Source organism: Photinus pyralis, unplaced genomic scaffold (genome assembly GCF_008802855.1).
Source record: "Photinus pyralis isolate 1611_PpyrPB1 unplaced genomic scaffold, Ppyr1.3 Ppyr1.4_LG7, whole genome shotgun sequence".
Classification (NCBI taxonomy): Eukaryota; Metazoa; Arthropoda; class Insecta; order Coleoptera; family Lampyridae; genus Photinus; species Photinus pyralis.
The window spans coordinates 6,302,342-6,319,203 of record NW_022170738.1 but is presented as its reverse complement, the minus strand read 5'-3'; the positions used below and the strand labels follow the sequence as shown (position 1 = coordinate 6,319,203).

General features: G+C 35.6%; 1 protein-coding gene across 1 annotated transcript; it reads right to left on the bottom strand.

The window, feature by feature from the left end:
* Nucleotides 1–15,615: 15,615 nt before the first annotated feature.
* On the bottom strand, nucleotides 15,616–16,379 carry LOC116175567. Its single transcript, XM_031493742.1, has 3 exons — nucleotides 16,201–16,379; nucleotides 15,963–16,145; nucleotides 15,616–15,910 (listed from the first exon to the last, which is right to left on the bottom strand). The coding sequence occupies exons 1-3, from the start codon at nucleotides 16,377–16,379 to the stop codon at nucleotides 15,616–15,618; spliced, it is 657 nt and encodes a 218-aa protein (XP_031349602.1).
* Nucleotides 16,380–16,862: the final 483 nt, after the last annotated feature.

Genomic DNA, 16,862 nt, shown 5'->3' with positions numbered 1-16,862 from the left:
TTAAAAAAGGAATAAAAAACTTTTAAATTATATACTATCCTAACGTAAACAAGTTAAAAAGTAATCGTAAACGATTTACATAAAGCGCATTTCCACTTGCATTCATTTCCTATTTGTACGATGCAACTTTTGTTAAAATTGTAAAAATCCGGCCACAAATATGAAAGATAGCGTTGCACATGTGCAATCCATTTTTGACGTGCTACTTCAATTTCAGTTTATAAGAAGAGTTTTATTTCAATGCTTTTCTAAATAAGAAAGTTGGAACTGCGCATGCGCAAACCTAAATTTTGAAACTGGTATTAGCTTTTCCTTTATTCCAAGTGCCTATGTATAAAATTTCATCTAAATGCTTCCATAACTAAAAAAGTTGGCACTGCGCATGCGCAAGACCAAATTTTGAAACTGGCGTTAAATTTGCTTTTATTCCAAGTGGCTATGTATCAAATATCATTTAAATCCCTCCATAAATAAGAAAGTTGGCACTGCGCATGCGCAAAACCAAATTTTGAAATTGGCGTTAAATTTGCTTTTATTCCAAGTAGCTATGTATCAAATTTCATTTAATAGATATTTATTTTATTAGGAGTATAAGTTACACTTTATGTGATCGAGTATGAAAGTTTAAACGCCGAGGCGAGTTAAATTCATACGAGTCACATAAAGTAACTTATACTTCGAATGAAATACTATATTTTATTTTCAAACGTCATTTACATTTAATGTAGGAAATAGGTAAAGATGCACTCAATAGGTACCACAAATAATATCAATTTCGCGGCATTCGCCAACTGGTAATGAAAATTATCAACTCTTGTCAAAATTGCCAACTAGTTAAGTATTGGAGGGGCAGCCTGCCCCCCCATAGGTCCGTCGCTGCCTTCTTCAACTGTGTTGGCAGATTGCAGAGGTGATATTACCTGTTTAACACAGACATGGAGGATCTAATAGTTGCTGCAGGGTACATATCGAAGAATCCTTATAGAATAAAGAAGACATTGCCACCAAGATCCATTTGCATGATAAGGTATTTAATTCTCTTCGTGTTTTTAAATTTTGCATCAGAATGTACGGTCTAAATTTCTAGCGCCCTCGGACACGCCCTGTCAGGGACTTTCTGAGCGTGGTGCCACTGTATAGTGAAAATTCATAAAGATTTCGGGAAGGTTTCAGAATCTAATACAAGCGCAATGTTACAAAATGCCACTTTAAATAATTGCACGTTTAATTTTAACATCAAGTAGAATAATTTTCTTCAGAAAAGGTACCTATAGTTTTGTTTGATTTGATAAATAGAAATATAAAGTTAGTGGACGTAAATGCTAAGTGTGTATTTTGTTTTCACTAGAGTGGCGTATAAATGTTATACGCCGCCGGAGTATAACACTTATACGCCGCTCAAAATAGGTGTCAAAAAAGTTACACTTAAACCTTCATAAAACTGTCGCTATAACTACAGTTAAACGACGTTTGAAAATAAATATTTTTATAATTAAAAAAGTTTGCAATTCGGTTTATAAATGGTCGAGATGCGAAAAGGGCACTGTGAATCTTGAATCGATTCGACTCAACTTTTGGCATTGCGTATTATATGGCTAAAGCTATGTCCATATTGAATTTCATGCAATTCAGTTCATAACTAACGGAGATGTAAAAGCAATTTCTAAACAAAGTTATCGTTCACACGGACAGATAGAGGGACAGACAGACAAAGGAACAGACGGACAGACCAACAGGCAGACGACAGACAGCAATGCAAAATTATAAACGATCCCTAGGAGGATCGTTAATAAACGGCAAAAGTGTAAAATTGTGGAACATGTAAAAAACGGTTTTTTGTTTTTTTTTTACAATAACTTTTTTTGTAAGCGGTACAGAAAAAATTCCTTCCTTGGTACAAGACTCGACACCATAACGAACCAAATAGCGAAAAAAGTAGAACAATAGCTCTTAAGATAAAAAACTAGTAGCGTCTCAAAACGAGCGGACGGACGGACGGACGGACGGACAAAGTGGCCACAATAGCGCATTTTTTTTTATTGTGGAAATGCGCTAAAAAGGAAATCAGTGCTCGATTTCGCTCTTCCAGATTAAAGCGCCTAAGCTGTTTGTATAGCATCCATGTTTTTTCAGAAAATGAGCAACATTTTTATGCCGAATACAACGATATGCTACACAAAAAGCAAAGTGATGGTTTGAACAGGATGGTGCATTCGCGTACAACGCGGAAATAAGCACCGGTATAGATCAGAATGAAGAAACAAGAGCCATATAGCTAGGAGCTGCCTTCTACCAATACGTGATGGGGGCCGTACAAGAAAGTTATTGTTGATTTCTTTCTTTTTTCAACAACAGAAAAACTTAATAATATAGACATGTGAGAAAATAGTTAAAAGCGTGGGACAGAGAGTTGTTTAAAACAAAGAAAGTACGCAAATACCCGTACTTACGGTTAACAAATTCATATTTAAAATGTATGCGTTTAACGTTAAACATCTTTTATTGTGCTTAATAAGCACGGTCTTGAATTATATTTGTTAAATAAAATTATTTAGGTTGTCAGATGTGTCATAATGCTAGTTTTTTTAATCCATAATTACATTAACAAATTTATGAATAAAACACGACCGATGTAAATATAGAGAACTGTTTAATATTAATTTCGTGATACAACACAAGAAGTGTAACGACTAATGAGTAATTCATATTTAAAGAAATTAGCATTTTGAAATTTTAAGTGAATTAAATAATTAACTTTAGCTAACAAATTTATATATCAAGATTTTCGAGATATATCTTTTAGGTCGACGAATTCAAATTGTCGGTATTAATTAGAAAATAATTGTTACACAATGTCGCGCGATTGATACGAAAGATTTATTAAGAATTTATCAAATTTAAATACAAAATTATACAGCGCGTCCGTTGCGGTTACAAAACAAGAGGCTTGGCCAACATAATTTACTTCCTCAACTTTTTTGTTTAACAAATGGATAGTGTTTATCTGGAAATTATCACTTTTCGTTTTTTGGTTCATTTTCTTTCTGTACCTATAGTTTCGGGTTGTGAGTATAGCATGTAACACTCGATGTAACATATTCTCAAATTTTTTGGGCATTCCGATTTCAAGTGGACCTTTTTCTTTTGTGTCATCAAAAGATCTACACCCGTATGTCCCCCAACCATAGAATTCCTCAATGATTAATTGTTCAGGTGTATTACAACATTGTTTCCACTTTATAGTGCGGTTATGTCCTTGCGTGTCATATATGTAGCGAAAGCAGTTCCATAGTATTACACTGATTTTAGTACGAGTAATTTCGTTTATTTGCTCAAATAATCAGTCTAGTTCTAAGTATGTTTTAATTTTTTTCAAAATTGTAACCGTAAAGTACATAACACACCATCATGAATTATTATTGTTGTTTAATTACCAATTAAATTGATCATTTCATTTCATTTAATTAATCTCGTGGGATTCCTTACGGATAAACACAAAACGATTTTGCTTATTTAGCCTGTATTTAAGGTATTTGATTATTTGTTTCGGGCTAAAAAAAGATTAGTTTCTAGAATTATTAAGAATAGGAAAATGTTTTATCTCATCTCTCGTTATCATTTTGTTTTGCTAATTGATTGGTGACAGTTCCGATTTGATTTATTTGGTATTTGGTTTATTTTGATAAAAGATTAATGTAATTATCTTGAGATAATCGGCAAAAAATTGTTCGTTTTCGTAGACAATGTTGTATTTTAGATAATTTCACGTCAAATCTACCTACGTGACTGAAGAAAACGTCCTGTAGGAATAATTGAATAAGAAATTTCGATTTGTTTGAGGGGAGTCCGCTTACATACCGGAGTTGGCGTTTAGAAGAGGACTTTTGTCAATGGGGGACAGGGGTGCTGCCCGTTTAAACAAGCTTTTTCGTCAAGTTCGAGGCCGAGTTGCGGTTTGTTTAAAAGAAGCTTTTTGTTCGGGACCGTTGAAATTTGACAAGACGCGTGTGTCTACGTTGTGTGGGCGGCAAAGTTCTTTCTTCCTTAAAAACAAATTCGTTGTTTTGTCAAAGAGAAGTCAGTACGTGATAATCTAGAGTCCAGCCAAGTTTCTTAAAGAAATTTACGTAGCAACTGGGAATAGCAGTTTTCATTGAAGTTGTCGTCCACGGACAGCCATTCGATTCCCCGATCGTGTATTTGTGTTCAATCACAGTTTCTGAAACTTGTCTGGGAAAGAAATTAAGAATAGCAAGTATTGTCCGTTAGGTCTTGGTCAAGTGCGTTGTTTCTTTTCGCAATTAGCGTTTTTATGTGCCCGGATTTTTATTGGGATTTGTAACCAAAAACGGACGCTGTTGTAGTCCAATTTTGTTATGTAGGATTTTTATGCTTATTTCCATTTGTGGCTGTAGAATAAATTTTGTTTATGTGAAAACTTGCAAATCGTGTGTTTCTTCGATCCCTTTAATGATTCAGATAGATGTCTCATGCTTAATTATGATTAATATTGTTGATCTGTGCCCAAAGTTCATTTCAAGTGTCTGCAAAATTTGGTGAGTGATCCTTTTGGAGTTTAAGCAGTTTGATCGTGACCACTGTTTGGTTGGAATTCAGAATTGAATTTGTTTTATTGTACCGGGGTACGAATGTGTACTGGGAGAGATTTAATTAGAGAGATAGTTAGGTTTGAGGTGTTTTGTGTATGGCCGGGATCATTACACATAGCAGTATTTATAAACCAAAACCAAGGTTGACGATACCCTAAAGGCCTAAATGGCAAATAGCGTATCTAGCTAGAATAATATACATAATTCGCAACCCGGCCCTTTTTCTACGCTAAAATCATGAAACCCTGAAGTGAACAATGCACACATCCTGTTTTCGTTCCAATTTTCCAATAAATAAGATGTTAATGAAACTGATGGACATGCTGGAAAACATAGTATATTAGGACAGATCTGTGCAATTATGGAAGAGATATCAGATGAAGACGAACTAACTTGTGCATATTTCGGCATATTTCTACCAATCGTAAAATAAGCATGTCAACGAATGCTGACCTTCAAGTTTCGATAACACTTGATTGGCTAGCAGTAATCCCCGGCAATTACAGCACAATTAAAACGTATACCTACCGAAGCTGTTGCATAATTTTGTAATAAGCATGTTTTTTTTTTCTCTAACGATCAAAACGAAATTGCTGGGAATAATTTGTATACCTATTTAGTGAGAACGCCTCGTACCATAAACGGCGTTGGTTTATTTGAATACTGATGGTCTACTTAGCCAAATTTCCCCCCAATTTAGAAACGCGACATTTAGTGAAAACAAGAACAGGTAGATGACAACGTTGAGATAAAATTCATTTCGGGAATTAGCATAATTTTGTTGTTCAGTTGTGCGGATATTTCTTGTTTAAGCCCGCGGCGAAAAAAAAAGGACGCGGGATCAGTTCAAAACACGTAAACTCGATGTCACACATCGGCATAAATTTTACGACGAAATTCGGCCTTTATTCTTAGACAGTGTGCATAAATTAGACGGTGTCGTAATGCGGTAGTAAATTAAAAATTGCAAACCGTAATGCACAAAAAGTTGTTGGCGGAAAGTGGTTAGTTTGCCAAAGTTGTCTTTGTAATCGCATCAACGTATAATGCGAAACTGTCAAAAAGTGTTTTTAGACATGCCTGATAGACCAATGGCGTTTTTCTCCTTGATGGGGTCGACTCATCCTCATTAAAAATTAGTAACTAGGTACATGTATATTTCCACCTAAACCCTCTTAAGAAAGAAGTAATTTCTTTGCTTAAAAAAAGAAAAAAATTTAAACCTTTTCCAGTGTGTAAATACAAAAAAAAAACAAATGTCTCGATCTAAGAGCTAATTTCTCTAAAAAATAGAATTAAAAATAGGACTGTTAAATGCGCGTAAGTATAAGTACACAAAAACAAAAGTATTGTGTATACATATATGGAATACGTTCAAGGTTCCAAGTGTGAGAGATGAGGCGGCGCAACTCGAGGGGTAACTGTAATAAATCCAAAATTTAAAATGTTTGTTTCTTAATTTATTATTATTTAATATATTATTAAAAAGGACGATCTCTCGGTTTGTGGCTTGTTGAGCGTGTCCAACTGCCCACATTATCTACAAAACATAGCATGCTATGAGTGGGGTTTAAATTGTGGAACGCAGTGAAATCGTACACAATCTTAGAAATTACTGGTAGTACAGTGCGAGCTAACTTGGAATAAATTTGGTAAATTAAAGAAAGTTTTTTTTTGAAATATGCTCGGACATTTCGATTCGATTTTAAATTGCGCTCTTTTTGATGTAATAAAATTTTATACATGTGAGATATGATATCATTGACTATTTTTGTTAATGCCAACCCTAATTTTTATGACTATTCTTAAAGCGTGGGCATATCAAGTTACACATGTGTGCCAATTTTCAAATTTTTATTTCTTTACTTACTAATGTGATAGGACATCGCAACGATAAACGTCGTCAGTTTGACAAAAAATGATAAACCAATACCTTTTAGCATTCCACTTTTGTTAAATATTCGGAAATAAAAATTTCAAATCTGGCACACTTGATACACTCTTTAAGAGTAGTCATAAAAAAATTAGAGTTGCCATTTACAAAAATAGTCTTTGAGACATGTGTATAATCAAAAAGACCGCAATTAAATATACCTATTTATTGAATTTATTTAGAGGCTGGTACTGTGTAATATTCGGGGAAATCGTAAATTATTTTGGACCAATCAATTAGAAAATTTGTGATTTTATAAAAATCAACGAATTCCCTCGAAAATCGCCAGCTGTAAACTAAGGTAACATGCATGCGTTTTGTGCACCCCGAACGTATGGACAGACAGTCTGGCCCATATGAATAAAAGGAAGCAAATGCTTATACTTGCAAAATTCAAAGTAAATACTCGTAAGTACTCCTTCACACTGGGTGACTTAGCAGCGCTGCTGAGCAGCAGGACAGGGCGCAGTGCAACGCTGCTAAACCATGCTAAACAGACCAGTATGAAGGGCAACAGTTACGAGTATTTACTTTGAATTTTGCAAGTATAAGCATTTGCTTACTTTTATTCATACGGGCCAGTCTAATATAGTTACTTTCGAGCTTACTTTTTCACATGAAAAGTGCACATACCAAAAAATTTCAAAAGCGCATCGTATTAGAATATATTCTACCACGTGACCTGTAATTTATTCTATTGAGGTAATTAAATGTAATTCCATTTTATCTATACTGATATAACGGCGCTGTAGCCTGTATAAAATACGAGATAAAATAGATGAAACGGAATAGAAGTAATGTGGGCTATTATTAATGGGTAGGAGATGTTTGAATTCTGTTTTTGGTAAACGATAAACTAGCTTGACTAGATCTGCCGCCTGGATGAGTTGGGTGGTGAGCCAAACGGAATTGATTATTTTTTAAATTCCCATTTGCGCAAAGCCGCCCTTTTGATGTAGGTATTGTATCCAAACGTGAATTAAAAAAATTATGAAAATCGTGATATATCTACCACATTTGGTTCAGAAAACGACCAAACGCATTAATTAACAAAAATGAAAAGTTAGTTTTGTGAAAAGCCAAACTTATCGTTAGTAAAGCGTTAAAAAATTACCCCCCCCCCCCCATCACTATTTTGACGGAAATACACGTTTTGAAGCACCAGGAATCCGAATCAAACAAAACCTCGATGATGTCCGTCTGTTTGTCTGATGTAACTCCCATTTCCGTATAAACGGCGAAACCGATTGGAACCAAATTTGGTTTCATATACTATTAACGCGCATGCGCAAGTGTGCGGATGGTATCTGTAATAGCCACAGCAAAAATTTTGTAATTTTCACGAATTAGAAAAATCGTGATTCTTAAGGTGGGTCTATATTGTATAGACCCACCAACGAAACCATACATTTGTTTCTTTTGGCTATTTCTTAATCGTCTAATGATAGTGAACTAATTATAATGATTGTATAAATCCACCATCCCAGCCACCATCATATGATCTACTTTCACAATTTACTCAAAACGAATTGCACATAAACCGAGACATAAACATAACATAATTTTTAAAAGCTTAGTTGTTAAGTGGAACCTCTCTCACTTGTGGACTCACTTGCGAGTTTTGAGTAAATCACATCAACTTCCTTATTTCTTCTGGACGCCATATTGGATTTTTATGTCATTCGATAGACAAAAAATTACAAAATCAGCGACACTAATTGTGTTGGGAATTAACCTTGCACGTTTACAATGTATTACAGATGGCAATAATTCTTATGGCTAATTGTGATTGAAACCAAATTCCGAGCCAAATTCATTCGTTTATTGCGAGGTTTATTGTCTCGCATATTTGATTCCCAAATGAAATACCTACTAATTGTTTAGTATCGCTGATTTTGCAATTTTTTCTGTATCGAATGATAAAAAAATCCAATATGGCGTCCATAAGAAATACGAATGTTGATGTGATTTATTCGAAGCACACCAGTCCTAAAAATGTTTATGTTTAATTTTAGCACCATCAGAAAGCTGAGTAAAAATTACTAAGGGTTATTGATACCTTTGATGAAAAATGATATTTTTTTGACCATAACTTTTTGTATTTGTTATTGTATAGTTACAAGAAACTCTGAAAGGGATCTTATACATAAAATTCTGCAATATTTTTTGTTATTTAAACCTGCATCCACCTTTCGGTTATTAGCAGCGGAAATTTAGGTACAATTTGGTACATGTAGATATCCTTAGATCTGTGAGGTAACCTTAATGTCTTTTAAGTAGTTCATAATTTGAATAACTTTTTTGAACCTTTTAATAGTGTATTTAAGTTATTGTTTATGTTATGTTTTTGTCGGTGTTCACGATGTTTAGCACACTCTGTTAAAACGTGTTTTACGGTTATTGGTACCTTGCACCTGTCGCAGAGGAGTGGTGCGCTATGATTTAATAAATAATTGTGCGTCATCGCCGTATGCCCGATTCGTAGTCGCGACTCGCGACATTATCACTTGTTGGCGTCGTTTTATAGGTGTGTCGTTCCATGGTTCCACTGTAGCTTTGACTTCTCTAGGTTTTGAATTGGATTGGTTCCATTCTTGTTGCCATTTTTCGCGCACTTTTCTTTTAAAAAAATGTTTTAGGTCACTAGGGGTTGTGAGAGATATTGGGTTGAATTCTTTACCCATTTAAGCGACTTTGTATCTCTTCCGGTTTACGAGACCCCATACTAAACATCGGAAAAAACTCACCCTGTATATAGTAGACAGAACCCATTTCTGTACACTGCACTTATGCCATTTTGCTGCGGATTATGAGCAACGCATGTGGTGAATTTTTAAACAAAGTGATTGGCCAGAAGGTGCAGTGGACAATAAAAAGAGAATAAGGCGTAGTACGGTATAGAGTTATAGACACAACTCTTAAACTAATCTACAATTTAATTTTTCTTCAAAAATTCGAATGTTTCTCTGATGAATTCGATTCATACCTCGGTTTATACAATGTGTCCATATTTCGTTGCCAAGCCCTTGCAATCCAGTTATTGCTTTCAAATATCATTTTAAGTTTGATCAGAGGTTTAATTCCATTTTTCTTTTCATGTTGTTATTCGGATAAACTATGAAAACCGTTAATTTCTCCTTGCTAAACTTCTATAATCTATATCATTAAAACAAACAAATTTGTTGGTGTCTCGTTTCAAACTCATTTAAAAACATGATCAAAGTCCTCGTGTGAGATCGAAGAGACTTCAGCGCATTTTTGTGTGGCAGATCAGTATACTATTACTATTAGCCACTTATATTTAAAAATAGGAGTCCTAAAGTAGGTAAGTTTATCAAATATATTTACTGTTTTTTCAAAAAAAGACGTACGACATTCGGCTTGTGGTAGGAATAATACCACATTCCCTTTGAAGATTTGATTCTACCACCAGTAAAATCATGTCTGGGGCTACCACATTGGTACAACCTACTTCCGACTCCCCGTTCAGTCGCAATTCGCGTTTGAAGATTTGACTTTGCCATCAATAAGATGGTGTCGGGGGCTACCACATTCCCTTTGACGCGAGCTTTGACGGTACCCACTTCCGACGCCTCGTTCACCCGCAATTCGCGTTTGAAGATTTAACTCCACCATCAGGAGGATCGTTTCGGGGGCTACCACATTCCCTTTGTTGGTACTCACTTCCGACTCCCCATTTACTCGCAGTTCGCGATTGAAGATTTGATTCCACCATCAGGAAGATCGTGTCGGGGGCTAGCACATTCCCTTTAACGGTACCCACTTCCGACGTCCCGTTCATCCGCAATTCGCGGTTGAAGTTTTCACTCCACCATCCGTTTTCGGAGGCTACCACATTTCCTTTTTCTGTGCATACTTATATTACACCCACATTTTGGTGGATTTCGCTAAAAACCTTCCACAAGATAGTACTTAATTTTTGGGGCACTTCTCATTGCTCGAGCTTCTATTGGCGACACGAGAAAGAGAGAGCGATTCGAGATTTAAGAAACGTTAAACCGCGTGACAAAATTCGCCCGAAGTTGACTACCTTTCGAAGAAGCGCGCGCGCCTTGCAAAAGGTCGTTAATTTCGCCCCTAGGACAAAAAAACAAAATCACAAACATCTTTCCGACGACACCAATTTGAAAAGAATCGGACCAAAACTCTAGTAGAAGATAGGAAAAAACTGAAAAACATTCACGTCAGTAAACTATGCTCAAGGATGACGCCCAGATGTCGCCAACCCCACATCATGTAGCCCTGTCCCTAAGGTTGACAAATTACACGGCATTGTAGATGCACGTACACCCGTTGCCTTTCTACAAGAGTTCTTCTACGCGCCCACATTTGCTGCCAGCCAGCCAGCCAAAGTGAGATTAAAAGCTACTTTTTACAAATAAATTTGCAAAAATGCGCTAAAAATGTTTAGCCCATGGTGTCGTTTTATTGGGCATTTGTTACACCCTGAAAACACATATTACAGTACCTATAGGTAGTAAAAAAATCAGAATAATAACCATTAACGCCATAGTCGTATTGATTTAGTGCTCCACGTCCACCTATTACCAACCTCCCCGTTTAATAGCAATAGTGTTGAAAAAGTAAAACACAAATATCCCACAATAGTACTATATTAAAAGATCGAACTCGTTTCAACAGAAAAGGTCATCATTAGCCAACAACTGAAACATAAAATACAAATACGATTCTATCCAAAAGCATGGGAAGATTCATTTATTGGGTATTTAATCGGTGTACACAAGACGATTTTCCCATCTCCTGTGCAGAGAGCAACCAATAGTTTACATTTGGTAGTTGTCATCGAGAACTATGAATTTTTGAATGAAAAAAGACCCGACGTTAATATCCGAGCTAATTTCTATAATAGCAGTATATATTTTCTACTTTTGAGAGTTTCCTATGAACGTAAGAAGTCGTAAAGGAGAGGGAGTTCTTAGGAATGTTGTAACATGCAGTTCGTGGCACATCCAAATCATGAATTGCTTCTATGCGTTGTTGTTTTAATATTTCCCCATCATGCGGAAGAACATTTGAATAAACTTTTTGTTTTAAGGCACCCTACAAAACAAAATCTAATAAATAAAAGGACAGGCGACCTAGCTGGTTGTTGGTTTGGGCCAAACCTCCCTATCCATCTTGCGCCAAAATGATCATGTAGGTAAGCATTGTCTGACCAAGGCTGATGATGTGCAGTGAGCATCAGGGCAGCCTTCTTGTTGCCAAAACAAATTATTACGTACTTCTCGCTCTAACATCTTAAGAAATGGTCAGACAAAATATTCCAAAATGTTCAAATACACGTGCTCGCTTAAATTTCCCTCTATAAAATATGGGCCAATGATCCGATCATAAAAAAACTCCACTCCATACATTAACCTTTGGTAACGTTGACTTCGTTTGTTTGTTATATTCTCGTATAAGCACAATGACGACTATTTTTTTTGTGCAAAATGTACATTAATCGGTAAAATATAAAATTTGATCGAAATTGTTGTTGTACGTAGGTTCCTTTAATAATATCAAATTAATATCATCTGGCACCTGACTCAGGAGCTACCCATTGTCACATTCTGAACTTCCTTCTAGGGAAGATTTTTTTTCTTTTTGTCCATACTTTCCTTCCTTTTTAGCGCATTTCCACAAAAATAAAAAAAAAATGCGCTATTGTGGCCACTTTGTCCGTCCGTCCGTCCGCTAACTTTACGACGCTACTAGTTCTTTATCTTAAGAGCTATTGTTCTACTTTTTTCGCTATTTGGTTCGTTATGGTGTCGAGTGTTGTACCAAGGAAGGAATTTTTTCTGTACCGCTTACAAAAAAAGTTATTGTAAAAAAAACAAAAAACCGTTTTTTACATGTTCCATAATTTTACACTTTTGCCGTTATTAACGATCCTAGAGATCGTTTATAATTTTGCATTGCTATCTGTCGTCTGCCTGTTGGTCTGTCCGTCTGTTCCTTTGTCTGTCTGTCCTCTATCTGTCCGTGTGAACGATAACTTTGTTTAGAAATGTTCGATCGCTTTTACATCTCCGTTAGTTATGAACTGAATTGCATTAAATTCAATATGGGCATAGCTTTAGCCATATAATACGCAATGCCAAAAGTTGAATCGAATTCACAGTGCCCTTTTCGCATCTCGACCATTTATAAACAGAATTGCAAACTTTTTTACTTATAAAAGTATTTGAATGAAATTTGATACATAGGCACTTGGAATAAAGGAAAATCAAAAGCCAATTTCAAAATTTGGTTTTGCGCATGCGCAGTGCCAACTTTTTTATTTATGGAAGAATTTAAACGAAATTTGATACAAAGGCACTTGGGATAAAGGATCATCGAGCGCCAGTCTCAAAATTTTCTTTTGCGCATGCGCAGTGCCAACTTTTTTTATCTATGGCACCATTTAAGTGAAATTTGATACTTAGGCGCTTGGAACAAAGGAAAATCTAACATTAGTTTTAAAATTTAGGTTTGCGCATGCGCAGTTCCAACTTTCTTATTTAGAAAAGCATTGAATGAAATTCTTCTCATAAACTGAAATTGAAGTAACACGTCAAAAATGGATTGCCCATGTGCAACGCTATCTTTCATATTTGTGGCCGGATTTTTACGATTTTATCAGAAGTTGCATCTTATAAATGGGAAATGAAATGCAAGTGGAAATGCGCTTTATGTAAATCGTTTACGATTACTTTTTAACTTGTTATATCTGAAGCCTAAAATCCAATATTTGTAGTTTGAAACCTCTGGCGATATACCAAGACCTAAATCCTAAATCTTGAAACATGAAATCCAAAATTTGAAACCGGGGAATGAAACCTCAAACCTGAAACTTAATACCTAAACCCCGAAACCTGAAATTTAAAGCTTGAAACCATTAAAAAATATCTGAAATTTGGGATACGGAATTTGAATCATTAAAATGTATACCTGAAATCGGATACATAAACCTGGAATCTGAGGTTTCAAAGTCTAAATCTTAATTTGCCTTAAGCCTGAAACTTAAAATATCTAAAACCTGAAGTTGGAATAATAAAACCTGGAGCCTAAAATTGGTGGCCTTAGTGCAGCGTCACATCTGACGTTTAAAACTTAACACAGGAAACCTGTTAGTAGTATTAAATCTACACATACAACATATAGCGTTATACATGGAGCTTAAACCCTAGCTTCTGAAACTTGAAGTCTTGAAAAAAGAAACCTGAAATATTAAATGTGAACCATGAAACCTGAAACCAAAGTTTAAGGCTTAACATCTTAAATCGAAACCTGAAAATTAGGCCATGAAATGTAAAACCTAAAACCTAAAGTCTGATACCTAGAGCTTGGTAAGTGAAGCTTGGAATTGGTCTGAAACATGATTTTAGAACTTGAAAATATTTTCCACCGATTTTTCATGACCGATTTACGCAATAATTTTGTTTCCCCTAAGTCATACGACGAACGGTTCCCGAGATATGGCCGAGGAACAGTGTTATTGGGTCACTCTGTACACTACCAAAGACAAAATTTTCTAGGCAAATAAGAAGATTAACAATATTAAAAAAATTGTGATGTTTAAATTCAGAAACCAATTCTCTATCAAATGAAACAAAAAGTAAGAATTACTTCCATAAGAAAAAACAAAGTTGGTGATGGTTAACCGGATACGAAACATCGAATTTAAAATGTAAAAGTAGCATCTTGGAGACGAAAAAAGTGGCCGTAAGAATGTGTTGTTTATTTTGAAACAATTTTTTTAAATAACTTCAGTAAAAAATAAAAACGATTTTGCAAAATTTCGTTTTTTTCGGATATCTCTGAAAGTAGTCGGAATTTTTTCAGTTTCAAAACTGTGTTTTGTTAAGCATCAAAATACGCAACTTTGTCAAATTTAAACTACTTACTTATCTCTTACAGTTCGCGAGATCAGCCTGCATACAGGGTATAAGTAAGTCACAAATACAGGGTGTTACATGACCGCATGTAAAAAAAATTGGGTGATAGATTTCTTGTTTAATTTTTTTTCTCAGCAACCATAAGAGTTACAAGGCACGTCTTTGAATAGGTTTTCGGGTATGCCCTATCCGATTTTGAAAATTTTTCAAAATTCCTTCCACGAAAGGGCACACTTTGGGGTGCGAAAAAAATTCTGATTTCGACGAAATTTGTTATCTGGGGGTTTTTGAACATGAAACTGACTAATCTGAAATTAGTTTTTAAAAATTCGAAATAAAAATGTTCCGCTGCAATTCTTGGCCGGACAACGAAAATGGAGAGAATTCTACGAAATTTGTTGTGTACAATTGTACAGGGTGAATCAACGATTGCGCGGAGTAACTTAATGGCTTGAAGATAAGATTTTTCCATAGAGTGCTCTTGTATTTCAAATTTTAAAAATATTTGGAATTATACAGGGTGCGCCCACAAAGTAGGGCGCCCAAATGGTACATTTTTTAAATAGAACCCCATGTATTTGAAGGCATTTTTGAATTCTACGTGTAATGGTACGTCTTTTTTATTGTATGGTTAATATCCGAAAAGCTTGTAGTTTTAAAGATAATTCGATTTTTAAGAAAAATTGGGCATTTGCAAGCGTCAGTATATATTGTCAAAATTATTACTTAAATTTTGATTCCAGGTTTTATATCTTTTATCCTGGGTTCAGTAAAAGTCAAATAAATACACCTACTATAAAACATTTAAAAAAATAGTTTACAGGGTGTTTTTTTGGTAAGTCCAAAGTTGCAAAACTTCATATTAAAAAATCTCACTTTTTTTAAATGGAACACCCTGTATATTTTTCTGTCATCATTTAGCTTGATCCCCTCTATCACCCAATTTTTTTTTACATGCGATTAAATATCACCCTGTATATCTCAAGGAATACTACAAAAGCCAGTTCGGGTTTCCATCCTGAAGAAAAGAAGGTAACAAAGTGGGGTCAATGCAGTTACACACTTAAAACCAAATTAAACAATGTGGTTCCTTTTAAGTAATCATTTTATTATAAGAAAGCCTTTGTTTTAAATTAATATAAATTATTAAGTACTAAAAAATGAGACCTTACATGAATGGGCACCACCAACAATCCGTGGGTGGAGAGGAGCGGTACTGACCATTCAACAAAGCAGTAATTTTCTCAGCAACAGAGGCGTGCATTTCTGGATCGTTCACCAGAACGTTCAACGCATCTCTGACTTTTTTGCTGAATTCTCGACTGTACTCTTCGTCGTTGTTGACACCGGTGATTTCAAAATGAACTTCCTCAATGGAAGGCTTCAACACGACTGGTTCAAACAACATCGAGGTCATGTTAAAGCCGACTTCCATCACGACTTGAGCACGTCTAAGATCAAACCTAGAAGTTTATTAATGTAGAGAGTAATAGATGAGAATGCCGGTTGGCTTACGTCACGCTACCGCTTCCGTAAATCAAGGGCAAAGTGCTATTCCACAGTTCAACGGATCCAAATGTTCTGGGTAGACTCATGGACACTTTGACTTTTGTTATTGAAGCGTTCTTCTCTAACGAGATATCGTGTGTGATGTCTGAGAAGCCTTCCATGATTGCGTTCTTCACCTCGAAGACATAGCTGAAATAACAGTTGCATTACAATCGACCTTAAGTCATTGAAATGTAGTTCTTACCCATTTGACTCAAACAATTTTGCTTTCTTTACGTAGAGCGGGTCCATGGCTTTGAAAACACGAATGTACATGTTCATTAAACCATTCAGCATATCAGCATCCAATGTAAAACGTTCATTTTGGATGGGAGTGGCGAAACTGCAAGCGATGAGGCAGAAGAAGGCAGCGAAGAACTTCATGGTATGTCAATACCTGGTCAACTTACGAAAGTAAAGTGAAGTGTAAAAAACGTGCGCGCTTTTTATACGAATTGAAACTCTCAAGATAGACACTTGAGAATGTAGTAACAGCACTCACCTGGAGATAACGTCTCTCATTTGGTTGCCATCAAAACAATCCTCTTGAACTTTACGCGGATTTTCCCCCAAGCTATGTTGGATATTGAACCACGAACCGATGATTCTTGCAGCTTGGCCATAAACGGCGAACTTTGGTACGTGATTATTAACTCTTGTAATTTGAACTGTAAATGGTGTTGATCTTTAGATACTCGAAAGTTTGGGTAGCTCTGAATCCAGGTTCCAAGTGCACATTTTTGGGCAGTGACGTTGCAATCCTTGACTGTAATGATGAAGAGAGAAGTACCGGCATCACCAGGTAGCATATGGGGGATTTAATTAAAACAGTGGCCGTAATGTGACTACATATTGCAAAAAAAAAAC